General features: G+C 38.1%; 2 protein-coding genes across 3 annotated transcripts in view; both read left to right on the plus strand.

The window, feature by feature from the left end:
* The window catches only part of Zfp91 (ZFP91 zinc finger protein, atypical E3 ubiquitin ligase), a 36,123-nt gene extending 16,117 nt beyond the window's left edge, over positions 1 to 20,006 (plus strand). The window contains exons 3-11 of one of the 2 annotated variants that reach the window (XM_052761005.1): positions 3,476 to 3,682; positions 3,931 to 3,967; positions 4,520 to 4,621; positions 5,536 to 5,670; positions 6,487 to 6,537; positions 6,917 to 6,995; positions 8,158 to 8,272; positions 16,418 to 16,517; positions 17,010 to 20,006. In XM_052761005.1, coding sequence (XP_052616965.1) covers positions 3,476 to 3,682; positions 3,931 to 3,967; positions 4,520 to 4,621; positions 5,536 to 5,670; positions 6,487 to 6,537; positions 6,917 to 6,995; positions 8,158 to 8,272; positions 16,418 to 16,517; positions 17,010 to 17,520 — 1,337 coding nt within the window. In that variant the 3' untranslated portion in view covers positions 17,521 to 20,006. Of the gene's footprint in view, positions 1 to 3,475; positions 3,683 to 3,930; positions 3,968 to 4,516; positions 4,622 to 5,535; positions 5,671 to 6,486; positions 6,538 to 6,916; positions 6,996 to 8,157; positions 8,273 to 16,417; positions 16,518 to 17,009 lie in introns of both variants that reach the window. The other variant, XM_052761004.1, reaches the window with a different exon arrangement.
* Positions 20,007 to 20,128: 122 nt separating this feature from the next.
* On the plus strand, positions 20,129 to 25,704 carry Cntf (ciliary neurotrophic factor). The gene is made up of 2 exons (XM_052761007.1): positions 20,129 to 22,450; positions 23,561 to 25,704. The coding sequence occupies exons 1-2, from the start codon at positions 22,337 to 22,339 to the stop codon at positions 24,047 to 24,049; spliced, it is 603 nt and encodes a 200-aa protein (XP_052616967.1). The 5' UTR covers positions 20,129 to 22,336; the 3' UTR covers positions 24,050 to 25,704.
* Positions 25,705 to 27,552: the final 1,848 nt, after the last annotated feature.

A 27,552-nucleotide genomic window follows, 5' to 3' on the forward strand; every position in this document is an offset into this window, starting at 1 on the left:
CATTCTTGAGGAATATCTAAGTTGTTTCAGGGTTCTGGCTATTATGAATAGAGCAGCAATGAACATAGTTGAGCAAGTGTCCTATGGTAGGATGCAGTGTCCATTGGGTATATGCCGAAGAGGGGTATAGCTGGATCTTAAGGTAGATTGATTCTCAGTTTTCTGAGAAATCACCATATTGATTTCCATAGTGACTGTACAAGTTTACACTTCCACCAGCAATATATGAGTGTTCCTCTTACTCTACATCCTTGCCATATGAGCTGTCACTTGCATTATTGATCTTAACCATTTTCATGGTGTAAAATGTAACCTCAAAGTAGTTTTGATTTACCTTTCCCTGATGACTAAGGATGTTGAACATTTCTTTGTTCCTCAGCCATTTGAGTTTCCTCTATGAAGAATTCTGTGTGTAGATCAGTAACCAATTTTTTTATTAGATCATTTGGTTTTTTTAGATCAAGTTTCTTGAGTTCTTTATATATTTTGGGTATTAGTCCTCTATCAGATGTGGAGTTGGTAAAAAATCTTTTCCCATTGTATAGGCTGCCACTTTATTACAGTGAAGGAAAAATGCTTTATAGCAGCCAGGAGGAAGGCCCACTTCCTAACAGTCTACTAAGGCAGGAATTCATCTGTGGATTAATTCACTGAAGTTAGAGCTGTCATGATTCTATTGCTTGTCAAGGCTCAGCATTGAAGCTGTTGAAACTAAAAGACTTAGTTTTGAGTACCTGAGTCTTGGGGGAGGAGGACCATTATATCCAAATCATAACATGAACTAGGAACTGTTAGATCATATGTAATTTGGTGTTGACATTTTGAGAATCTTCTGTTTTCCTGCCCAGTCTTACATATCTTTGCATTGTACAAGGGTTCCAGTTTCTCTCCAACACTGTTCTTTTTTATAACCATCCTAGTCAGTATTAAATTATGGTCTCATCAGGCTTTTGATTTGCTTTTCACTAATGACTGATTTTGAGTGTCTTTGCATGTGATTTTGGTTTTTGTTTTTTGGGGTTTTTTTTTTTAGCTTGTTTATCTTTAATGAAATGTTTGTTCATATCTTTTGCTTACGTTTCTAGTTATATGCCTTTTTTAAATTGAAAGATGCATTTTATGTATTTAAAGTATTGTAGCAGACATAATTTGCAAATATTTTCTCCCATTCTGTAATTTTTTTTTTCTGAGGTGTCATTTTTCTATTAGGCTATTATTAAATAGACTTTGCTCCTGTTTAACTTTTGCTATATTTTATAATTATGCAGTCAGATGTTGCCTCAAATTTTACATTATTTTTAGAAAGGTTTTTACATTGTAAAATTATTAAAAGGTTATCTACTGTCCATGTGGGTTAGCTTCTAAATATAAAAACTACCTTTATTTACTAGCTGTACATATTCTGGATACTTAAGCTAGTGCTAAAGTCTTCAATGCTGTGTAAAAGAGGATAACCCATCTCATTCACCCTAAAAATGTGAGAAAATATAAGATAATATAAAATGGTTTGTGCACCTGTATACAGTGTCTTTACAGAGCCTGAAATAGAATAATACTGAAATTAAACTTTACCATGAGGTTATTGTACAGATGAATTTAAATTCGTGGTGTGATTCTAAGTAAAATTTAGCATCAAAAAAAGGCATTCCTGTTAGGAAAATCCTTTTAAGTAATTCTTTGCAACATTACATTACTGAAATATCCAGAACTATCGTTCTTTTTGTGTCCCCGAGTTCTGGTTCTCTTTCTGAGACTACTTTCTTAATTTAACTTAGAGCTAATGGTGAGAATTCCATGAATTAATTGCTTGGGTCTATTTTACATGCATTTTTAGTAAATAAAGTACTGTTTGGCAATGAAAAGTATTTTACATAGAGTAGCAACATTAGGATAAGTGCTGCTTTAGTATTTGGGTGTGTGTGTGTGTGTGTGTGTGTGTGTGTGTGTGTGTGTGTGTACACATAGATGCATACCACTACATTTAATTAGGGTTGCTTGCATGAGCATTGGTACAAGGGCAACTTGTAGAGTGGCCATGTCCCAGGGCAGTATTACTGCCCCTACCCCAGCAAGCATTAACTGCCTCCTTAGAGACAAGTGAGACCTTATGTTGAAAATCCCAGTCTTAGGCAGATAACAACAGCCACTGTGCTTTTTTTTATGAGTGCAGTAGCCATGTCAGATTCAGGACATAGCATTTTACAACACAGTCTCCCATATTCTGATTCTTATATTCTTCCCTCCCTTCCCTAAGCCTTGAAGTGGATAATATAGATGTCCTGGACAGTGGCTGAGCCCTCAGCAATCACTTATTCTGAGCACTTTAACCAGTTAAGCGTCTCTGTATTAACCTACTGCTCACTGCAAAAAGAAACTTGTCTAATCAAGGCTGAGAAAGCACTAATCACTAGATGTAAACATAAACGAAAGCAATGTGACATGTCTGGTTAGGAAAACAACTAATAGGTTTCCCTACCGACAACATATCCCACCTCCCAACCAGCTGTGGGACTTTGACCAGGTTGTCCCTAATAAGCATGGATTCCCTCTGATGGAATGAGCCTCAAATCCAGTTCAGAAAGCAATTGATCACCCCAAAACAGTTATGCCACTATTATACAAATGGGTATATCATGTCTGGCAGTATTGTAGATCAGTATTGTAGAATGCTGATTCTACATTCTACAATAGAATGTAGGGTCCACAACTGAATGAGACTTGATGACTTTCTCAGTAGTGTGCATAGCACCTTTCAGACCTATAAAGTTGAGTCAGCAGAAGGCAAAGCATCCAATTCAGTTCCACCTTGATTTTTGTCTTGTAACCAAAGTATGTGGTGTCTTCAGCAGAGGGTTCTGACCATTCAGTTCTAGTGGGCAGTTGCCTTTGGGTTGGTTTGTTTGTTTGTTTGTTTATAATCCCAATGGCCTTAAGTCATGATCCTTCTACTATCTGAGCCTAAGTGGTAGATTGTAGGAATACTACCTATACCACTCTTGTGTGATGAAACACCATGACCATGGCAACTCTCATAAAGGAAAGCATTTACTTGGAGCTTGGTTACAGGTTCAGAGGTTTAGTCCATTGTTGTCATCGCAGGAAAGGTGGTGGCATGCAGACAGACATGGTCTTAGAGAAGTGCCTGAGAGCTCTACATCCAGATCCACAGGCAGAGAGAGATACTGGGCCTGGCTTGAGCATTTGAAACCCCAAAGCCAACCCACCAGTGACATACTTCTCCTACAAGGCCACACCAACCCCAACAAGGACACACTAATAGTACCACTCCATGATAATGAAGCATTCAAATATATGAGCCTATGTGGGTCATTCCAATTCAAACGACCACAAGGCTCAAATAAAGACCCATGTTATTTTAGTGTCTTCTTGTTTTGTTTTTTATTAATAAACCTGTGGGGGGGGGAGTATTTTGCTGGTTAACTGAAAACTTGAAAAGAATTATGTTTTCATCTAGATCCCAAGGAAGAGAAAGAAGATGATTCTGTCCTCCCTCAGGAAGTTTCCATTTCTGCAACTAGATCTAGCCGGGGCTGGCGCAGTAGTAGCAGGACATCTATCTCTCGCCTTCGAGACACTGAGAATACTCGCAGCTCTAGGTCCAAGACTGGTTCGTTGCAACTTGTCTGCAAGTCAGAACCAATTACAGATCAGCTTGATTATGGTACGGTGCAAATACAGTATTATTACTCCAATGCCTAATTGGTTCTTTAATCTTAAATGTAATGCTGAGCATTTACCTAAATGTCTTAAATTTCTGGGGACAAGTGATAATGTAGGTAGGATTTGTTTTAGATACATTGTAGATAGTCTCCATTTACAGAACTGCTTCAGTGATTTCACTTAATCTTTGGCTATGAAAAGAAAATGTCTTGTATGTGTTTCTCAATAAATTTTGGTTTTATTTTCTAGACGTTCCAGAAGAACACCAGTCTCCCGGTGGCGTTAGGTACAAAGTTTATTCCATACTTAAATCTTTGAATATTCAGTTGCATTAAATGATTGAGACTTTTATTTGATAGAATTTTGAGCTGTTAAATTAACTTCATTTTTAATATATCACACTTAATATTCCACATTTAATTTTAAATGGACTATAAAACACAAAACTTGATTTCCTAGTTCCAAAAACATGTATTGAGTATATTCTCTGGGTGAAATTATTCTGTCAGCAATGTCTTTCATGGTAATTTAATATTGATTAAATCTTTTTGTCTTTTTTATCAGACATAGAATTACAAACTCAGTTGTCTAAGTCTTCGTGCCATTGGACAATTATTTCTTGTTTTTACTTAAAAATGTTATAGTATATCTTATTTGTGGAGTCTAAGTTCTAAGTCTAAGTTCTTTTAAAAAAAAGGAGCTTAGAATGTAGTCCAATCAGATCATAAGGATAAAAATTTTAGGTAATGTGATTGGCTGTGTCTTAAGTATTCTAATTCAGTCCTATCAGATAATCCTTGGAGCCAGAATTTATCATTTGTTTGCTTATTTTTAGTAGTGATGAGGAAGAGGAGGAGGAAGAAGAGATGTTAGTCAGTGAAGAAGAAATACCATTCAAAGATGATCCAAGAGATGAGACCTACAAGCCTCACCTTGAAAGGCATGTTTGAAATTTTACTGTGTATGCTAGTGAAAAATAAGTAGGAATACACAGTTGAATATGTTTGTTTTATTTTTGTTGCAAGATTAAATAAACATAAAAATAATTTTAAATGAGTGATTGCTTTGCAACTATAACAACTTACTCCCACATAACCCTTTCTTTGGTCTATTGAACTTTAATATTAACTGTACTATTTAATAGATGTGTGCATGTTTTAATAAGGTTTTTTGGAATGTTTAGAATTGTTTTGCTCATTATCTTATTTCTCTTTGCAACTATAGTAAGATTTGATTTTTATGTTTTTGACCTGCCTGAATTTGGATTACTATTGCTATGAAGACCAGTGATGACCAAAAGCAGGTTGGGGAGGAAAGGGTTTATTTGACTTATACTCTTCCACACCTGTTGACCATTACTGAAGGTAGTCAGGGCAGGAACTCAAGCAGAGTGAAAACCCAGAGATAGGTGCTGAGGCAGAGGCCGTGGAGGGACACTGCTTCCTTCCTACCTTACTCCTCATGGCTTCCTCAGCCTACCCTCTTACAGAATCCAGTACCACCAGCCCAGGGTTGGTCACATCCACAGTGGACTTGGTTTTCCCCCTTAAGGAGACATTTTCCCAGTTGAGGGTCCCTACTTTGAGATGACTCCAGCTTGTGTCAGGTTGACATAAAATTAGCCAGTATAAAGCAGTATTCACCCATGGACATTTTATATTTTTAGATATATATATATATCCTTGCTGTGGGGTCGAGGTGTGCACAATTGATAAGTTGTAGTTTGTAAGCTGAGAATCACAGCTTCAGAATAATGAGATAATGATAAATACTAAACTTTAACCTGGTATCATACACTACCTTTAATGAAGTCTTTGTTAGAATTTTTGTATTGAAATGTTTTTCTGTTTGCAGGGAAACCCCAAAGCCACGGAGAAAATCAGGGAAGGTGAAAGAAGAGAAAGAAAAGAAAGAAATTAAAGTGGAAGTAGAAGTAGAGGTGAAAGAAGAAGAGAATGAAATTAGGGAAGATGAGGAGCCTCCTAGGAAGTGAGTAGGCAGTTTCTACAAAAAGTGGAAACCTTCCTTTTAAAACTACTAGTAGACAGACTTCAAGGTACATGAGAGTGTGTGTGCACGTGCATGTACACACACATTCGAGCATAGAGCCACATACATTTAATCCCAGCACCTGGGAGGCCAACCTAATAGCTAATTACAGCCCACCCAGGGCTACATAATGAGACCCTCTCAAATAAAATACCTAAGTACACAAAAGGTGTGTGTAAACTGCTCATGTTAAGCAACTTGAGTTTCTTTGGGGCAACTTCTCAGAAGTTTGAAAGTTTGTTTTGGTGTTGGTTTTGTTTCATTGCAAAGTAATATATAAAAGACAGTCTATGGGGAGACAGAGGGAATAGAGAAAGCGAGGGGAAAAACAAAATCTCAAAAACTAATAGGTTAAATGATGCAGAAGCCTTAATTCTGTAAAAACTTTCCATATGGTGTACACTTTGTGCAGAAATAAGATTAAGTGTTATATTATCTTCTTGATTGTCTTTTTTGATTAATTGCATTTAGATGGTGAACTCTTTACTATAACTAGCCTTCAAGTAATAACATTGAAATTTAGTCAGATATTCCATAGTAATGCCTAGTTTACTCCAAGATAAAGAATAATTTATGAGTGGAATTACCTCAGAGTAAATCTGGCTTGATGGCCAGATGCCTTTGTTTTTTTTGTGTTGTTGGTTATGCTCTGTGTCTGCCACCTGTTCTTTGGCCCCTGGATTGTGCTTCAGCCGTCCTTATCTCCATAAGCTTCCATCTAGAATATTTAGTAAACTGCTCTTTCTTAAATTATAGGAGAGGGAGAAGGAGAAAAGATGACAAAAGTCCACGGTTACCCAAGAGGAGGTGAGGCATTTCTGCTCCTTTTTTATACTTTAAGTCTTCGATAAGTGTTTGAGTACTTTAGCTTTCATAAGCAGAGGAGGTGTGGCTTACTGAAAATTTCACAAATGTGGTTTCCTTAGTGGCCATGATGCACAGATGGTGTGTTTTCATTTTCGTTGAAGGATGCTGAGTCGTCTGAAATCCTCAGTACTTTATAGCTTGCTAGCTTATTCATGCTATTTTAAACTCTCAAGCATTTGGCAGTTTGATTACTTGAGTACAAATTTTCTGAAACCTATGTATTACTGTAGATATTTTAATTTATATGAGACCTCTATTATCACATTATATATAGAATACCAGTTCTCTTGCTAACTTTTTTCTAACATTTTGGTAATAGAAAAAAACCTCCAATCCAATATGTCCGTTGTGAGATGGAAGGATGTGGGACTGTTCTTGCTCACCCTCGCTATTTGCAGGTCAGTGAAGTTGTTACACAAGACAGTCTTTGATACAGTGTCCCTTACTTATCTCCTAAGATGTCAATTTGTGTGGCATTTATAAACACTGATACAAAATGTGAAGAAAAATATTCCTAAATATAAAATTGCATAAATCGTCTTTACTCCACTTGTACTTCTTTAGCAGAATACCTGGACTAGTAATTTAAAGAACAAATGTATTGGCTTTTGGTTCTGACTCCCTTAGAAGTCTTAAGAATGTGGTACCAGCATCTGGAAAGTGGTCTTCTTACTTCATCACAGAGTAGTGTAAGGCTGAAGGACAAGAAGGAAGCATGAGGAGAAAACGGGGATCTGAGTTCACTTTGTTAACAACTTTAATCCATTTGTGAGGACAGAATATATCTCAGCGTTTATTACATTGAAGATTTAAATTTTCAGCACAGGAACCCTGGGGGATACACTTACACCTTAGCACATTCTATTAAAGAAATACTAATGAAGAACTGAAAAACCTGAGCCCAAGTACAGGACTTCTTGGATTTTTACAGTGTTACATTATGTTCCGAAATGGTTTGAAGAAGTCTTCTATAACAGATTATTGAAACAATACACAAAGACACAGAATAGTAGATTTTAACTTTAATATATATTAGGACAAAATGAATATAGCATTCAAACTAGTGACTTCTTTGAGATAGTACAAAATGATTTTTTTTTTAATTTTTGGTCTTTTTAAGTTTTCCCTTAAGTGAATAGATATTTAATTGGCTGGGTTTTGGGGTATGTACAAGTCTGGCAGGAAACAGGGAATTGAAATAGTGAAATGCTACTTGGGAAATTCCTGTTAGTCTTTAGCAGCAAATATGAGAAACTAATAACTTACTTTTGGAGTATAGTTTTGTTACAGTAATAGCTACTGGGTTTTGGTTTTGGTGTGTGCCATTTGGTATACCCATTATTGTGTTTTTATTTTGCAAATGAAAACTAGAACTTGAAATGTTTAAGTACATCTAAGATCACATTGCTAGTGAGTGACAAGTGCAGATCCAGGTCTGTTTCATACCTTGTGTTCTTTACCATTTTACTCTGCTAGTTTTCCTTTAGAACCTTTTTGATTTAGCAAAAAGAAAAAAGAAATGTTGAGATTTTCCTTTTCACTTTCCTTTTGCTATTTTAGCACCACATTAAATACCAGCATTTGCTGAAAAAAAAATATGTATGTCCCCATCCCTCCTGTGGACGACTCTTCAGGCTCCAGAAACAACTTCTGCGACATGCCAAACATCATACAGGTACATTTCTAAGTAAATGGTTTATCATGTAGCCAAGTGAACTGCAGTTTGGGCATATAGTCTGGTAATGTAGCAAGATTTTTCTAATACAAGTCTTCTTAAAAGGTCCTAGCAGAGAAGCGTGGGAGAAAGTTAGGAAAATAAACGTTAATAAAATATAAACATATAAAAATTTAAATATGCCATTTTTTAGTTGAGCTTGGGCTCACACACCTATAATCCCCAGCACTGGGAAAACTAAAGCCGGAGTTTGAGTTGTAGGCCAGACTGGATTGCATAGACAGAACCTGTTTTAAGAGCTGGAGATAGAGGAGATATAAGATCTCATTAAGAAGCCATGGCTGTACTAGAACTCACTGTGGAGACCAGGCTGGCCTCAAACTTCAACCCATCCTACTATAGTTTCCCATGTATTGGGATTGACGTTCATTGGTTTCTAGTCTTAAAATAACCTTGATGTTGGGATAAAGTGCTTGCCCTGCAATCATGAGGACCAGAGATCAGATACTCTAGGACCCATATAAAAGCCAAGTAGATGGCTTCCTATAATCCTAGCACTTGGGAAATAGCATCTCTAGGGCAATCTGGCTAACTAGCAGGAATCAGTGCTCTCTGGGTTCTGTGAGCAATCCTGCCTCAAAGAATAAAGTGGAGAGCAATCCCAAAAGATAACTGACTGTAACTTCAGTTATACGAAACCAGAAGTTTAAAAGAATTAAAAAATTTGCCAGTGATTACCTAATTAAACAAACAGAATCTTTCAACTCTGCTTCAGGTAGATACTTATCAACAAAGATAGAAACTTGGTAGTAGCTATTAGGAATAAAAGTAGAATGAACATTAATGAGAAATCCTAAACAGTAGGGGTTTGCTTTCCTGTATGTTTTTCTATTAAATAGCTAGAGATGATTGTATGTGTAGAGATCATAAAAGGTAGTTACTGAATTTGTTTGCTAGTTCCTATAGAAACAACTCAAAAACAGGAGCTGACTAATGTGTATTATGGAATAGGCTCAAATTCTGTTCATTTAGAGCCACTGACAATCTGAATGAAATTCTGCTTTAAACATAGAGTTGCCTATTAATAGTATATAGTAGTAAATGGATGCATCTCACACTTGATAATTGCATGTGTTCCGTCCTCAGTCTTGGACCGTAAGAATAAAAATTCCCCCTTGAAAAAATATGTCTCTCCCCTAGCTGATAATGATGTATATACTCTCACTTAGGCCAATTACTTTTCACATTTCCTTAAGTATAAATTACAGGTACCAATATGACAGACTGATTGTAATAAAGATGAAATGAGATAACATGTGTTTCTATTTATTATATAGAACTTGCAACATAGTAGACATTTGCAAAATACCAGGATATGAACTTTTGGACATTAATTTCCCCAAAGTCTACAGTCATTTCTTCATACTATATTAGTTGAGGGGTCAGTGCAGAGGAGGACTGCTGTTTTGCTCCCTGAATACATGCTATAATTTTTTTTTTGTTCTCTCTCTGTACCGTTTTTGTCCCACTGAAAGTCTTCCTGACAGCCAGCTTAGACTATTTTAGCTAAGTACCCCAAATCCACTGTGAGAAACTTTTAAAATGCATTCTGGTTCAAATATTTATATTTGGTTAATATAATTTCAGAATGTTATCTTTCCCTTTGGAAATTAGTATATGCAGGCCCCATTTGTGAATGTAACTTATCAAGTGGGTACCCCGTACTTGCTGTGCTCCATGGAAACTAGAATGTTCTAAGCTGATTGTCAGGAAGACGAAGTGGGACATATGAGTGATGCTGTTGTTTCTGTGTTAGAATTGTATTTTCAGACCTTGTATAGTGTGCAACACAGAATAGCCAGCATTGGCAGCATTTGGGTTTTTTTGCTAGCCCTCTCTCATATGTGATGAATCAGCATATTCATTAGTATCTCTAAGGTGATAGCTGTGTATGTTCAAATTTGAGGAAAAACATAGCTCACTCCTCAGCCTCCTGAGTGAGCCACTTATCATCTGACTGGTACACATGTTAAAGCTGTTTGGGAAGGAGTATTGGATTAAAGTAGATATTGTTGACAACTTAACTTACACATGATTTACTGTGATTGCATCAAGTAGTTTTAAATGGGATAGAAAATGTAGTGGTTATTAAAAACAAATTATTCAACGTATCTTTGTCCTTTGGCTCCCTAACCAAAGTAGTAGAAGCATAGTACAGTGATCCTTTATGTTATTGATTCCACATTATGCTAGATTCGTTTAAGTTCTATGAAACCTGAGGTGAGGAAGGGAATTACAATGAAATGAGGAAATACTTTAGTGCAGAAGATGCAGGGTGACAAATAAGATAAAGAAATACAAGTGGCATTTGCATTTATTTGAAATATTATCTGGGTATTATTAGCATTTAAGTATTACCTGGCCTGTCCCTTGAGGACCTGGCCAGTAAGCAGGCAGTACTTTGGCCTACTCAGGGTCCTAAAAGTGTCATCTATATAGGTCCCCTTTAAGAGCAACCCCCCACCTTCCCACGAGGCCTTCTGTCTTCCCTCTTTCCTGTCTCTTCTTCTCTTTCTCTCTTCTTCCTCTTCTCTCCTCAGCTCTTGTGTCTCCTGTCCCGTCCTCGTCCCGCCCCCCCCCATAAACTTTCCATGTGAGTGCTGTTGCAGGGTGTGAATGACTTTCCGCCGTGCCCCTTGACTCAACCCACTAAGGCTGCCTGCTACCTGTCTATTTTAAAATACAAAAGATATCATTTAACCTGAAACAACATGTTTACTGTTTTAGATATGGATCAACTTGTTCCAATAGAAAGCTATAATGTTTGTTATTTGGTTTTTTTTTTTTTTTTTTTTTTTTTTTTTTTGGTTTTTCGAGACAGGGTTTCTCTGTGTAGCTTTGCGCCTTTCCTGGGACTCACTTGGTAGCCCAGGCTGGCCTCGAACTCACAGAGATCCGCCTGCCTCTGCCTCCCGAGTGCTGGGATTAAAGGCGTGCGCCACCACCGCCCGGCTGTTATTTGGGTTTTTTAAAATGTTAGATTGTTTGTTTTTATGTGAACATCTTCCACATTATGAAAAAATATTTTAAAGAATAAAACTCGTGGAAAATGCACTTAATGTCTATCTTAGTTACTGTTCTGTTGCTGTGAGGAGATACCATTTTCAGTGCAACTCTTTTAATAAAAGAAAAATGCTTTTATTAAAGAAAACATTTAATTGGGAGCTTGCTTACAAAGTCAGAGTGTTAGTCCACTGTCATGGCTGGGAGCATGGCAGCAGGCAGGCATGGCATTGGGGAAGTAGCATCCGGTCCACAAGTTGCAGGCTAAGAAAGAGACTGTAATACAATTCAGTTCTACATATCAGCCATGGATTTCCTTCTTCTCCCCCCTCCCACCCCCCTCACCTTCCCCCCAACCCGCCCCCCATTCCCATCTCCTCCAGGGCAAAGCCTTCCCTGCAGGCTGAGATCAACCTGGTAGAAAAAAAAAATTATAAATTATGCAAGAGTTAGTTTGATGGCTTTGAAATAATGAGGTTTTCAAAACTATGTATTTGGTTTGAGGAGATTTTATAGAAGGGTATTAGTTCAATATATTATTAAAAGCAAAATAAAATCATCTAAAAAAAGAAAAAAAGAAAAAGAAAGAAAGAAAGAGACTGTGCCTAGCTTGGGCTTTTGAAACTTCAAAGCTCACCCCCAGTGAGTCCTCTCCAGCAAGGCCACACCTTCTAATCCTTCCTAAATAGTTCACCAACAGGAAACCAGATAGTCAGATATGTGAGCCTATAGGGCCCATTCTCTTTCAAACCACAAAATCATAACCAATTTATTCAGTATCTGGAATGTTGGTACAAGGATTGAGGTTCTGGTTTCCTTCAAATATGTAAGCCTATGGGAGCCATTCTCATTTAAACCACCACAAAATCCTAACCATTTTATTCAGTATCTGGAATGTTGGTACAACTAGGATTGAGGTTCTGGTTCCCTTATTTATACTAGATTTTTGGTTTGGGTGGGTTTTATTTTGGTTTGTTGAGACAAGATTAACTATATAGCCCTAGCTGACCTAGAAATCACTATGTAGACCAGGCTGCTCTTACACGGAGATCTAGCTGACTCTGCCTCCTAAATGCTGGGCCTGGCCTGGTTATTCCAGTTAATATACTGACATCTGAAGGCTTGGAGCTAGGAACCACAAGTGATAGAGAACTTTTGTCTCTCTGCATCTGGGTTACCCAACTCAATATACTTTTCTAGTTCCATCCATTTACTTGGAAATTTCATGATTTCATTTTCCTCCACAGCTGAATAAAACATTGTGTAGGTAGGTAGGTAGGTAGGTAGGTAGGGAGAGAGAGAGAGAGAGAGAGAGAGAGAGAGATTACACTTTCATTATTCATTCATCAGTTGAAAGACATTTCATTTGTTTCCATTTTCTAGCTTCTGTAGAGCAGCAGTGAACATGACTCAGCAAGTAACCCTGTAGATACAGTGGGATTTCAAGTTCTTTAGGCATTGTCAGAGTGCAATAGCTGTGCCATTTGGTAGATTTATTTTTAGCTTTTTGAGGATTCTCCACACTGATTTCCAAAGTGTGTGCATCAGTTTGCAATTCCAACAGTGGATGAGGGTTCCTTCCTCCATTCAGCATTTGTTGTCAGTGGCAGGGATATTCATTTGTATTTCTCTAATTGCTGAGGATGATGAACACTTTTCATGATGTATCTTAGCTACTTTTATTTCTTCTTTTGTAACTCTGTTCTGATCCACAGCCCATTTTCGAAATGAATTGTTTTCTTGATTCTTTTTTTGTGTTCTTTATATAGTCTACATGTTAATCTTCTGTCAAATGTATAAGAGGCATAGATTCTTGCCCTCTCTATAGGATTCCTCTTCATTCAATTGTTTTCTTAGCTGTACAGAAGCTTCGATTTTATGAGAACCAACCCTATGGAAGTTTGAATGAAAATGGCCCCATAGGCTCAGGGACTAGCACTATTGGGAAGTGTAGCATTATTGGAGTAGACATCATGTTGTTGGAGGAAGTATGTTACTGAGGGAGGGCTTTGAGGTCTCAGAAGCTCAAGCCAGGCAGTGTGGATTGTTCTCTTCCTGCTGCCAGATGTAGACCTTTCAGCACCACCTTTGCCTGCATGCCACCATGCTTCTTGCCATAATAATAAATGGACTAAATCTCTGAACTGTAAACCAGCCTCAATTAAATGTTTTCCTTTGTAAGAGTTGCTGTGGTCATGGTGTCATGTTTTATTCACAACAATAAAACCCTAAGAGGACCACACTTGTCAGTTGGTGTTAATTCCTCAACAAATAGAATCCTATCTAGAAAGTCTTTCCTAAACCTATATCTTAAGTTTTCTTCTAGCAATTTCAGTGTTTCATGATTCATACTGAGGTCTTTGGTCCATTTGCAGTTAATTTTTGTGCAAGATGGTAAATATGGACCTGATTTCAGTAGACATCTCATTTTCTCAGCACCATTTCATGAATATGATGTCTTGTCTCTAGTTTTGTGTTTGGAATCCTTTTATTATTAAATTTTATAGTCAAATATAATTTAATAGTTATATAATTAAAAATTATTGCTGTAAAAAACATCTCAACCCAAAGCAAGTTGGGGAGGAAGGGGTTTGTTTTCCTTATATTTCAACATCACAATCCATCAAAAGAAGTCAGGGCAGGAACCTGGAGGCAGGAACTAAAGATACCATAAAAGAACATTGCTTACTGGCTAACCCTAGGACTACCTGCCCAGGGGTGGCACCACCCACAGTGAACTAGGCCCAGCAATCATCAATCATAGCCTGAAGTACCACAGGCCAATCTACTGGGGCTATTTTCTCAGTTGAAATTCCTCTTTCAAAAGAAACTCTAGCTTGTGTTAAGTTTACATAATGCTAGACAGCAGAGCATCTTCAAATATCAGATGGCTGTAGTTATATGTACATATATTTGGATCTTCTCTTTTGTTCCATTGATCTACGTGTTTATTTTTGTGCCAGTGTAATATATCTTGAAATATAGAATGGTTATTCTTCTAGCATTGTTCTTTTTTGCTCAGGATTGCTTTAGCTGTCTAGGGTCTTTAGGGGTTCCATATGAATGTTAGGATTTTTATTCTTTTCTGTGAAGAATGTTGTGAACCTTTTCATTGGTATTGCATTGTGTCTATAAATGTCTTTCGGTAAAAGTCATTTTTCACAATATTAATTCCAATCCATACTCATGGGAGGTCTTTCCATTTTCTAGTGCATTCCTCTCTCTCTATTCAGGATTTCCTTTTCATTGTAGAGGTCTTTTACCTCCATATTTAAGTTTATTCCTAGATATTTTAATTACTTTAAGGCTGTTGTCAATGAGACTGTGTCCCATGATCTCATTCTTTGTTGTATATAGAAAGGCTGCTGTAAGTTGATTTTTTTTTTAATCCTACAACTTGACAGAAGTTGTTTATAGTTTGTAGAAGTTTTATGGTAGAATTTTGGGGATCTTTGTTATACATAATATGGTAACATCTGCAGATCAGGAGTGTTTGACCCTTTTTCCTACTTGTACATTTTTAATTTCCTTACCTTATCGTTTCAAGCAATATTGGAAGGAGTGAGGATAGTGGACTGTCTTGTTCTTGATAATTATTTATTTGTTTTGATGGGGGAATTTAGATTGACCTAGCAGACACATTTCTAGGTGTGTCTATTCAGGGGTTCCTAGAAAAGTTTAGTGATGCTCTGGATATGGGCATCAGCACTAAACTGCCAGCTAGATTCCTATACTGCATAAAAAGGAAGAAAGTAGAAAATGAGCTAAGGACTTGCATTCTCCTTCTGTTTCCTGATAGTCACCATGGACCAAGTTTTCTCTCAAGTGGATTGCAATCAGCTGATCTGTAACAATGATATAAAGCATTTCACCAGTTACTTGTCTGTTATTTGGTCATAAAAACAAGAAATGTTGTAACTTAGACCTGTGAGATGTTCATCCTAAGCTGGGACCGCTAAAAAAATATTTTTATTAATTCTTAGAGAATTTCATAACAACATATCTTGATTATATTCAACCCCTACCCCTCCCCTGAACTCCTGCCAGACCCACGCACCCCCAGTGTCCTCTGGTTTTTGACTATCTCACAGTAGCTGTCTTGACCCTCTACCTCCTAAAATCTCTTTCTGATACTTCCTGATTTTAATGGGATTGTTTATTGACTTCTTTTTCTCTATTTAAGACAGTGGTTCTCAACCTTGCTAATGCTGCGACCGTTAATGCAGTTCCTCATGTTGGGGTGACCCCCAACCATAAAAAAAAATATTCTCATTGCTACTTCATAACTGTAATTTTGCTACTGTTATGAATCATAATATAAATATCTGATATGCAGGATATCTGGTATGCGACCCCTGTGAAAAAGTCATTCAACCCCCAAAAGGATGCGACCCACAGATTGGGAACTGCTGGTTTTATGAGATTATTGGCTGTTTTTTATATATATATAACCTTTATTTTAAGGTTTGTTCTTTCCAGTCTGATTCTTCAGGATTTTTATCCATAAAAGCATTTGGGAGTTTGTCAAAGACTTTCATGTTTGAATTGAGGTGGTCTTGTGACGATTTTTTACTTTAAGCCCATTTATATGATTTGTTTACTTACATATATTGATTGACTCATCCCTGCATCTCTGGGATAAAACCAACTTGATCATTTAGTTTGCAAGTATTTTATTGATAGTTTTTGTATCTTTGTATATCTGGAATATTGGCTTGTAGTTTTCTTTTTTGTGTGTGTCTGTACGTAGCTTGGGTATTAAAATAATACTGGCTTCTTGAATTACATTTTTAAGCTGATTTTTATTCTACTGACTGACTTCATGGATAGAAAATAAAATCAAAACAATATTTTTGTTGTTAAATTTAGCTTGCTCAAAGTATTTACTCATTGCAGAGGGTGTTGTGTGCTGTAGACTAACTGCCAGAAGACTTGCTCACCTGCAAACTGCAGAAAATGCAATAATGATAATGTGGTTAATGGAATAATAATAATAGTAATAATAATAATAATAATAATAATAATAATAATGGAATAATAATAATAATGTGGTTACATTAACCACATTATTTTTCATCTTAGATCAGAGGGATTATATCTGTGAATATTGTGCTCGGGCCTTCAAGAGTTCCCACAATCTGGCAGTACACCGGATGATTCACACGGGCGAGAAGCCATTACAGTGAGTATTTACTTGCTAGTCAACATCTGGGTAGGAGTGCATTTACCTCTCTTGGAGGTTTCTTGTCCCTTGTAAACATTTCAGTTGTCACTATTTACTTTTACTAAATTAAAGACTAGATATTCATTGGGGAGTTATTGTTGACTTTTACTTTGTTTTGCTGTTCTTTATAAATATATTTTTATTAGTTTGAGAATTTATTCTGCCTTAACTACTTCGAAGCCACCCTGCCCAACCCCCTTTCTGAAATAAGTCATGGAACACAGTTTGTGCTGCCTATATACTTGAATAGGACTTTTTTTGTTCGTTTGTTTGCTGTTGCTTTGCAAACAAATTTTTTTTAGTTAGATTTCCATCTAACGGTTTCCTAATCCTTCATAAGAAGTATGTGCTATGAATTATTGTGTGTTTATGTAATTTTTTTAGTTCTCACCTGGTACTTGATTTAATAGTTCTCTGCTTGATCATTCATTTCCTTTGGCTTTCCTTTAGATGTGAGATTTGTGGATTTACTTGTCGACAAAAGGCATCCCTTAATTGGCACATGAAGAAACATGATGCAGACTCCTTCTACCAATTTTCTTGCAATATCTGTGGCAAAAAATTTGAGAAGAAGGACAGCGTAGTGGCACACAAAGCAAAAAGCCACCCTGAGGTGCTGATTGCAGAAGCTCTGGCAGCCAATGCAGGCGCCCTCATCACCAGCACAGATATTTTGGGCACTAACCCAGAGCCCCTGACACAACCTGCAGATGCTCAGGGGCTTCCTCTTCTTCCTGAGCCCTTGGGAAACTCAACATCTGGAGAGTGCCTACTGCTAGAAGCTGAAGGGATGTCTAAGTCATACTGCAGTGGGACAGAACGGGTGAGCCTTATGGCTGATGGAAAGATCTTTGTGGGCAGCGGCAGCAGTGGGGGCACTGAAGGGCTGGTCATGAACTCGGATATTCTCGGTGCTACCACAGAGGTTCTGATTGAAGATTCAGACTCTCCTGGACCTTAGTGCAAAGGAAGACTTTGGGCACTGGGACAGTGCAGACTTTGTATTTAAAAGATAAAAAGGACAAAAAAAAAAAAATTTAAAGCATTTAAAATCTAGTAAAATAACTGAAGGGCCTGCTCTTTGCATTGTGGATCACAGCACACAGACACACACACATACACAAACACAGAGTCTCTATCCCCCCTTCTCCTTCCCTCTCCCTCTACCCCTTCCCCTGAACTCCCCTCACTCATCCTTAAAACATTGATGTTGCCTTTACCAGAAAGGTCATTGAAAAAGCAGCAGCATACTTGGTTCCAGCCAACAGCTGACTTCCTGCTCATTGGCAGATCTCCTTTTCCCAACCTATAACTGATGTGCTCTGGATCAGCTTTTAACTCATAATAATATATTACTGTCATTTAAATCTTTTCTCCTCTACTGCTGCCCTATGGCTCTGGCTTCTCCCCACTGCAACAACCAACACTTATCAAATATTATATAATTCTATTTTCTGAAGGCTGGCAGCTTGACTTGGCACTTTAGGGCCCCTTAGCAGGATGCTGTTAAAACAGCACATATCTCTCACCCCTCTTCCATTATTTACTGGGTTTGGGGAAGGAAGGATACATGGGGACCACCTCCCTCCCCTTCAGTGGATCCCAGCACCTCAGTCCCCCCTCCCAAACCTCCATATGGCTCTTAATGGTGCTCACTTGCTTGGAAGCAGGCTCCCAAGAGAGAGGGGACTGCCCTGTGTACATACAGTCTTCTGTAAGGCTGTAAGACAGGGCTCTATGTCAGTGAGAAAAGTCCCAGGCTAATGGCAGAAATTTGCACTTTGAACATGTGTGTTTTTGTGTTGTGGAACCTGAGATTCCTTATTTATTAATGGAAAGTCTGATTTTGGGGGGGGAGGGTCTTTGTTGCTATGTTTTGTGGGGCTGGGAGAGTAGATTATTCTGACATGGGATCCTTCCTACAAGAGGTACTTTGAAGGCAAGGCTTAGAGTTAAAGAAGCACAGCCAGCCTCTAAAATCATAGTTTTCCAGTGGCCTTTAAAGAAAGCTGGTCCTCAGCACTAACAGAATCACTACAGTAGCCTAGTGCTTTTTTGGAAGCCTTAGGGAAGGTTGATAGGTTTGTGGTAACTAGTGTGCTCTTTTGAGATACAAGGATTTGAGGGGATGAGGAATGTTGTTCAAGGTCTGAATCACACTTAAAAGATTTTTTTCTTCTGTGAATTTATTTTCTCTTTTTGTCCTTACTGTTTCTTTGCATTTATCTCCCTGCTGACCTAACTGGCTCCTTGTTTTGATTTCGGTTTTGGTTTTGTCATTGGTCATTCCAGCTCTCCCTTAGTGGGAGACTAGACCGTGTCATTCATGAAGGAACAAAATTAAGAGTCCTAGAGTTTTGGTTAAGAGAAAACTGTTGTGTCTTGTTTCCCCTATAGAAAAGACAAAATTTGAATAGACATAAACAAAGGTGGAAATCTGTGTGATAATGTCTTTGGCTTTCCCCGAATTATCTATTTTCCTTGGAGTAGGAATTTTAATGCATTGTGGATTATTAATATCATTGGGAGACGCAGATCGTGTTTTTACATGCTTATACCTCTCAGAAGACTAAAACCCTAATTCAGCTTCCCTTTTTTTGAGAATTAGAAGTGCAGTTCCTCCCTGTGTGCTCCAAAATCTGCCATTGAAGACCTGGCCGGTTGTCAGAAATACATGATGACTGTTGGGAAAATTAAGAGTCTGACTGAGAACAAAATAAGGAACAGCTTGTTTTTCACAAACACTAAAACTATGGAGTTTATCAAATTTTCTCTGTTTAATTTTTTCTCAAAAAAATGTCATCTCTGAAAGACACTTACTGTACACCCACCAATGTCACTGGTTGGGATGCCAGGGAGGAGGGAGGAAGACACCTACAGGAACAATCTTAAACACATTATTGTTTTCTCTAGTGTTGCAGGATTTGCCATCCCTTCCATGAAAGGGAAGAGAAGGCGTGAAGACAGGCTGTCCTACCCCACAGAGTTTGACTTTGGTACATTGGTTTGAAATGTATATTGACTTTGGTACATTGGTACACAGATTTGAAAATACTGTAAGAGTAATTATAAATGGAACTGCAACAAAGTTGCTCTACTTGATACTGTTTCTCTAGCTAATATATGTATCCTACACTTACCCTTTGTTTTTCACATTTAGACTGTCTCCATAAATTTCATTTAGAGTGATTACTCATCCATCAGATATAGCCACCCACAGAAAAGCAGACTGCATTGTAAACATCTCTTCTTTCTGGGATGGGGAGAAATGTTCTTTTCTGTACCTCACTCCCCTCCCCAGGAAAGCAACTAGTTATAATAATTAGAAACTTCCTGTCCTCTCATTTGGGGGAGGGGATGTAAAGGGGGCTGGGTCATCTTCATAGCTACCATTTGCTGACAATAAATTATTGTAGCAGTTTGCAATAAATTTTAAGATATTTTTCATGAACTTTTTTTTCTTTTGAGAACAAGTGCTAGCATAGTAAAAATCTATATGAGCAAACTAAGCACCATTCCCATTTTATTTCTTCCCATGCCACTTGTTGAATTGTCCTTTAAGGAGTCCTTTTAATCTTAAAAAATGATAGATATTTCATACTCATATCTTACTACCTTTTAAATAACTAGTCATACCTTCATTTTCAATTGGCAAGTCTAAATTTTATGGATATAGTTGTGATAATTACTCGGTATTTCTGGGAGTTATGCATACTCCTTGCTTGGGTTTCTGGTGTATTTTACATAATTAGACCCTAATACATTTTACAGGATTTAGTCAGACACTGACTGGGAGTCCTGGGGATGAGCATGCACAACATCATTATAGAGCACTTGGACCTCCCTTACACCTGTTTGGAGGAAGAATGTGAACCCAACCACCAACCTAAGTGAGGTTTTACAGCCTCACTGCAGACCAGTTTAGCTCCTGTCCTTCTAATTTTCCATATACTCAAGAAAATCAGAACATTGTAATGGGGCAGTTATATTTCCTAAAATCTTTTTTGCCTGTTGAAATGTGCAGGACCCTTTTCCTGTGATGAGAGATAGGTGGTTACTTGATTTAGGTTTAAAAGTTATGTAAAAAAAAAAATTATAATAAAAGGGATACTTTGCTTTTAAAATCTTGTTTTCTCTTAATCTAGGTAACCATATTCAAAATAAGTATGTAAAGAAGAAAAATAAAAGTTGTCTTCCTGGAAGCAACTGGTCTTCCTTGGTTGTACTGAGTTAGTCATCCGAGAGTAAAACAGTTGATGCTGCTAAATGAAGAAAACAGATTCCCCCAGGGTAGGCTTTTGTATGCTGCTATTTGCTCTTTGTTGAGAGTTGGGTAGCGGTTCTAATGCTGAGATGCCTTGTAGTTCCGTGTTTGGCAGCCTCCAAATGGTGTTTCAGTTGCTTACTTGGGGACATTAGGATACTGTGAAATACAGTTTACTCTGATAATGACAGAACCTTGGTTGCATTTAACATCAGTGCTTCTTGACAAAGCTGTTAATACCTATGTCAAGTTCTAATTTAAAGAGAAAACATAGTCTAACCTTGGTAAAAGTTCAATGACAGTCATTCCTCATTTATTATATGCCTATGTCAACTTGCTCCTCAGATGGCAAATGTTTGAACTTCTTGGCAACGTGTGATATGAAATAGGGACACTCATTGACCCATTTAAGGATGAAACTTTTAAACTTTAGCCAATTAGCATCACCCACTGAGTGCAGTACGATAGAATGGCAGATCTGTAAGCACCTTTTAACTCTTTTGTCCTCATTTCAAAGCCTTGTTCATTCATTCAAAGCCTTGTTTAGCATGGAGTATGACTGGGACTGGGAAGAAAAGGAAGCGTGTTGTCACTTGAGTAAAACTGCCTCAGAAATATTACCAAGTTAGGGTTGGGTGTTTCCTTTGGGAGCAAACAGGCCTAAACAGTGCCTTCCACATCCTGTAGCTACTAGGAAGGCACCATGATTGAGATTAGAGATGCTCCTTTAGCTAATTTTTAAACAAGTTTAAATTAACCTTATGAAGTATGGGAATGGAAAGATGCTACAAAGGACCTGTATCACACAGTCTTTGTCTCTTGCACAAAACAGGAGCTACACAAAGAAATGGTAAAGGGAGAGGGGAGGCAGGATAAACCCAAAGACCAGTGGAGAAACACGAATCTAGTTTATTGGATTAACTTCTTTGATAGTTTCTTATATATCAAATGAGAAAATATTATTTACACCCAAAGAGAACTAATATATAGCCCAGAATAACCCTAGGAATCAAATGAAGTTTAAATGCTGTAAGACAGTATTTAATAAATGGCACCTAACTCAATAATACACTTTACCATATTAAAAAAAATAGAATGTAGAAAGCAGAATAAAGTCAACAGATTATATGTATAAATAACAGACTATGTTAGGCAGGGGTGGGTGTCATGAGGATTAGTGTGATAGTGACCTTGTTGCTAAGTACAAAAGCAAAACAATGACATAAAAACAAGTGCTAAGTACTGAGTGGAGGAGAGAGATGGAGGCAGACGCTTCGGAAAAAAAAAAAAAAAAAAAGACTGATTAAAAAGGGCCCTTTGATTCCACAGGCACAAAAATCCACAGCCAGGAATTTGCTGCCACCTCTGAGTCAGGCAGGGGGTGGGGATGGGGGTGCACAATCCCATTAGAGAATGCCCAGTGGATTTAGTCTGTGGGAGTCACATTTCTTATTTGGCCCAGTGAAGACAGAGGCAAACCAGCTCACTTGTTTCCTGGGACAGTTGATTTAGGATGGCTTTTGCAGAGCAGTCACCTCTGACCCTTCACCGCCGGGACCTCTGTAGCCGTTCTATCTGGCTAGCAAGGAAGATTCGTTCAGACCTGACTGCTCTTATGGAATCTTATGTAAGTTGTCTATTTTGCTGTTGTCTGTTTTCAACTCAACTCTTAACCATCAGTGTTTAAACCCATAACCAATTATGAAAACTAGTCTTAATTGTCATTCATATATTAAACACCTATAATTTGGCATGGCCTCTCCCTTGAGAAAACTCATAACCTTACTGTCTTCTCCTAGGCTGCTTAAGAGACAGGTCTTTTCCTTGAGTGAGAAGATACATTAGTTGATTGTCTTTTTTCTGACTCCTACCAGGATAGACAGTAGACTTTCTAAGTTTTGGTTCTTCATAGAATTTTTGAGCTTTGGAAATAAAAGGGTTGTAGCTCTAGGAAGAACCTTAATGGAATTTTGGAGAAATTTATAGTTTCCCTCTGTACAGTATAAGCTATCTACATTTTAGTTTTCCACATCAGAAGTATACATGTAACTAAATAGATTTGTCAAAAATATTCCCTGGAATATTCGCTAGAGTCTTGTAGAAATGTTAAATTAACCATCTGGGTTAATTAATTTAGTTGCAAAGAACAGCAACTATATATCTTCAGATTCTATTTGGGGGAAAAATGGGGCGCACTGTACTTCCATACTTGGAAGCTGGGGCTATGCCTTAATAGACTGGTTTAGTGTTGACTAGGGTTAATCACTTTTTATAGCAAGTTAACGGATGAGTGATAAAGGTACTATAGCTAGATACTCGACAGTGGGTAGAATGCTCAGGTTAAGTAGAGTTCTGGGTTTTCTCATTAAGGGCCTCCAACTAAAGGACTGCTGTGATACTATTCCAGGCCTCAGATAAAGTTACAAATTTATGTTCTCTAAGAATTGATAACTTTTGAAAAGCCTTGCCATTTATTAGACTCTAATGGTTACTCTTTTAAACCCAGTTCCTACTATGTTTTAAAGGATTGATCTCAACATGAGAGTAAACATGGGGGAATAGGGAAATTCAGATAGTCCTTCAAGATCGTGGCTCCCCAAATGAAGGATTTCTATTCTAGACATTTTCTCTACAACTTGGGTCTTTGACTGTAGAAGTGAAGGAGATTTTATTTGCGATTGAAGAAAGGAATTGAGATGATATCGAACATACCATGTTTTGCTATATCCTCGGCCAGGTGAAGCATCAGGGCCTGAATAAAAATATCAGCCTGGACTCTGTGGATGGTGTGCCAGTGGCAAGCACTGATCGATGGAGTGAGATGACTGAGGCAGAGCGACTCCAAGAGAACCTCCAGGCTTACCGTACCTTCCATGGGATGTTAGCCAAGCTTTTAGAAGACCAGAGGGTGCATTTCACCCCAACTGAAGGTGACTTCCATCAGGCAATACATACTCTTCTGCTCCAAGTTTCTGCCTTTGCCTACCAGCTAGAGGAGTTAATGGTGCTTCTGGAACAGAAGATCCCTGAAAATGAGGTTGATAGGATGCCTGTCACTGTTGGAAATGGTGGCCTTTTTGAGAAGAAGCTATGGGGCCTGAAGGTCCTTCAAGAGCTTTCACAGTGGACCGTGAGGTCAATCCATGACCTCCGTGTCATTTCCTCTCATCAGATGGGAATCTCAGCACATGAGAGCCATTATGGGCCCAAGGACAAGCAAATGTAGCAGTTAGCCCTTCCCTCTCCTTTCTTGTTCTGGTGAGATATAGGTAGTTCCCTAAGGCCTCGTTTTCTCAGAATCAATTTTTGAAAACCTTAAACTACAGGCATTTTCATCAAGTAGGGTTGGCTCACATATGAACAGATGGATATACAGGGATATTCTGGGTGTATACATATGTGTGCACATGCTTTTTTTGTATTGGTGATACAGTAGAGTAGAAACAAGGGCACTATCCTCATACCTTCGTGCTTTGACGTTCCTTGATACTAAGTGGCCTTTCTAGGCATTTAACAGCCTTACAGGCAGAAGAGAAATTGTTACTAGTTCTAGTTGACTTCTGAAAAGACTAAATAAAGAAATAGGAAGTCCTAGACTATCCCTGTTTAAATTACCATAATAAAAATAACATTGCTGTGCTGAGGCAATGAGTGTTGCATGGCTTTATGTATATTCTAGATAACTTTACATCTTTGTCTCAGAGGGTTAGAAGATGTGTCATGCAATCTGTCCCTAGCACTGAAAAGCAGCACTTGCTACACATCCTCAGAAGTCAGCAAAAGACAGCCATCCTCAAGTATTTGTTGCCCACACCTGGCAAAGAACAGCAACTATACATCTACAGATTCTATTTGGGGGAAAAATGGGGCCCACTGTACTTCCATACTTGGAAGCTGAGGCTATGCATTAATAGACTGGTTTAGTGTTGACTAGTGTACTTGATGATTGGGTTAATCACTTTTTATAGCAAGTTAACAGATGAGTGATATAGGTACTATAACTAGATATTCGACAGTGAGTGGAATACTCAGGTTAAAGAGTCACAGAGCTCCATCACCTTACATTCTCTAGGCTTAGTCATGAGGGGAGGATGAGGTCTGGTTGGTCCCCACTGAGAATGCCAGAGATTCTTAAACAACACAGTAACGCTCCACTTTTAATGTTCTTGTGAGAGCCACACAGCATGGAAGACTAGGAAACACATCCCTGGGGAAGGTCATTTTCGCTGAGGCCTATGCATTACTGGTGCATTGTGAATCTAACAATTTGTTCGTACCATTTGTTTTTTACTTTAGTTAAACCTGAGAGATCATGAGTTGGGGGCCACATCTAATCATGACATCTTGCTTCATAAATGAACCATGAGTCAGAGAGGGCTACTTCCATAAGTTGCATGAGGTGGGGATATGTGATTCATCTTGTATCCTCTCTAAGGGGTTCTATGCAGGCTAGAACTCTGATCAAGTATGTGACAGGACTCAGCCAAGCACTGTAGTAGCTCAGAGGAAGTGAGACCCTGCTTTCTACTGTGTTTGTGAAAATACAGTTGTGTGTGTATAAAATAAAGAGACCAAAACTAGGGTGGGATTATAAAGAATTGAAAGAGATCAATTAAAGCCACAAATAAATGTGTTTCTGGGTTGGTGTAGTACAATATAGAATAGACTCCAATAGAAAAAAACAAGTTGGCTCAAGGAAACAAGTTAGACACGGTAAACATCTGGACCCAGCACCATAAAAGGCCTATTTTGTTATATTCCATTTGTGATTTTGGTATAGATAATTTCTCATTTTGTTTAGAAAGGCTTATTTTATTTGTGCTTTTTAAATTGTTATGTTTGTCAGCAGCATTTTCCATTTAATAAAGTATGTTAACAAGGTTCATGTTTGAAAAAAAGTGGGTCTAAAATTTCATTAGGGGGAATAACAAGATTACGAACAATACGTCATGAGTGACCCCTCTCCTAGGGTTTTTGTGTCTCACAGGTGTGACAGATACTGCAGGATTTTCAGAACTCAGTGAGTCTGGCTTAAGCTGCATTCAGTTGCATATGAAGGAATATGTATATAGGTTCCAAGTGGAAGGCAGCCCAGAGAAAGTACAAATATTAAATGAGAAGAAATAGAAAGATGTCTCAGTCCTGTAGCTCAAAGAAATGGTGAGTTTCTTGAGTGCCCTGTTCTATTGTGTCATCAGATTCATCTTCAAAAAACTTGGTGGTGTATGGCAGCATCCCAGCATTCAGGAAGTTGATGGATTGGGAGTTAGAGGGTGGCTTGGACTGCATAATAAGAATGTGTACGTACATATACCCCAAGAAGAAAAACAAGAAACTTAAAGTATGCCTCACAGCAGTATGTAGAAACCTTTCAGGAAAAAAAAGAGCAGGGAGTGAGTGGGGAGATGTCTCAGTGGGTAAGAGTGTTTGTCCTGCAAGCATGAGGACCAGAGTGTGAATACCCAAAAACATGTGAAAGCTGAGCATGATTGTGTGTGCCTGTAACACCAGCATTGGAGAACAGAGGCAGAGTGGATCCTGGGAGTTCACTGGCCTTACCAAAACAGTAAGTGTCCTATGACACCGTTTCAAGACAATAATGCAATAATAGATGAAGACACTTGGCATCCCTCTTTGACCTGAGCATGCATGCAGACTCACATGTGCCACACATGCACATACACAAATTAATTTTTAAAGGGGGTGGGTGGAGCTGGGCATGGTGGTGTACACCTTTAATCCCAGCACTCAGGAAGCAGAGGCAGGAAGACTCAATTCAAAGCCAGCCTGGTCCAGCTTTAGTACTACATAGACTGTCGCAAGAGAAGGAAAGAATAAAAGGGTAAATGGGTACTTAGCTATATAACACAAATATAAACCCGTGTGAGAGATGGCATATGTAGAAAATGCATGGTGTTTACCAGAAAGGCATAAAATTGAATGAAAGGCTGACAATGTGCCAATGCTCTAGGTGTATCTTAATAATGCAGATAATTGTACTGTGGACACCAAAGATCTTAATGGGCCTGGGAAAGGGGTTGCTTTCAGCATGGGACATGAAACCTAGTGCCTCACATAATAAGCAAGCACTCTACACTGAGCTCCAGTCCCAGCATATTTGGAAGGGTATAGTTTTTAAGGATTCACAAGGTCAATGAGATTTTTCCTTAGATTTTATTCCCTTATTTCATATTCCTGTCTATGGATAGAATTGCTAGAAAATCATAGTAAGATATATAAGTTCAGTTCCTCCCCTTTAACCTTTACATTGTTTTAAAAAGAGAGAGAGATTCTACCCCACACCCTCCAAAAAGTTCTCTGAGGCTGAAGATTCTGTTTCCCTGAATTGCATGAATGAGGCCTGACAAAATCTCCTTAAGGTGATGATATGAAAGACTTAAATTTAGCACAAACTTGAGGCCAAGCATGGAAAAGAGTCAGTTTTAAGATGCTGGAAATTGAGAGAAGTAATTGTTTTAGTAAAACATGCAGAGTATAAAGTCATAGCCCTGATATTGCTGTTATTTCTGACTGCTGTGGATGAAAGCCCAATGACACTGTTGTGACCTCTGGCCAGAAGGGAAAAAGTCTGAAAAGTAATTTCAAATGACTTATCATGCGTCCTTGGGTCCTCACTGAATACCAAAGCATCAGCTCATTTATTGCTTTTATTAAGGGTTAGCAACATAGAAGTAGGCTTCCACCAAAATGAGGAATAGTGGGGGTTGA

The sequence above is a fragment of the Peromyscus californicus genome, unplaced genomic scaffold, assembly GCF_007827085.1.
Source record: "Peromyscus californicus insignis strain IS unplaced genomic scaffold, ASM782708v3 Scaffold_4__1_contigs__length_199733344, whole genome shotgun sequence".
NCBI lineage: Eukaryota > Metazoa > Chordata > Mammalia > Rodentia > Cricetidae > Peromyscus > Peromyscus californicus.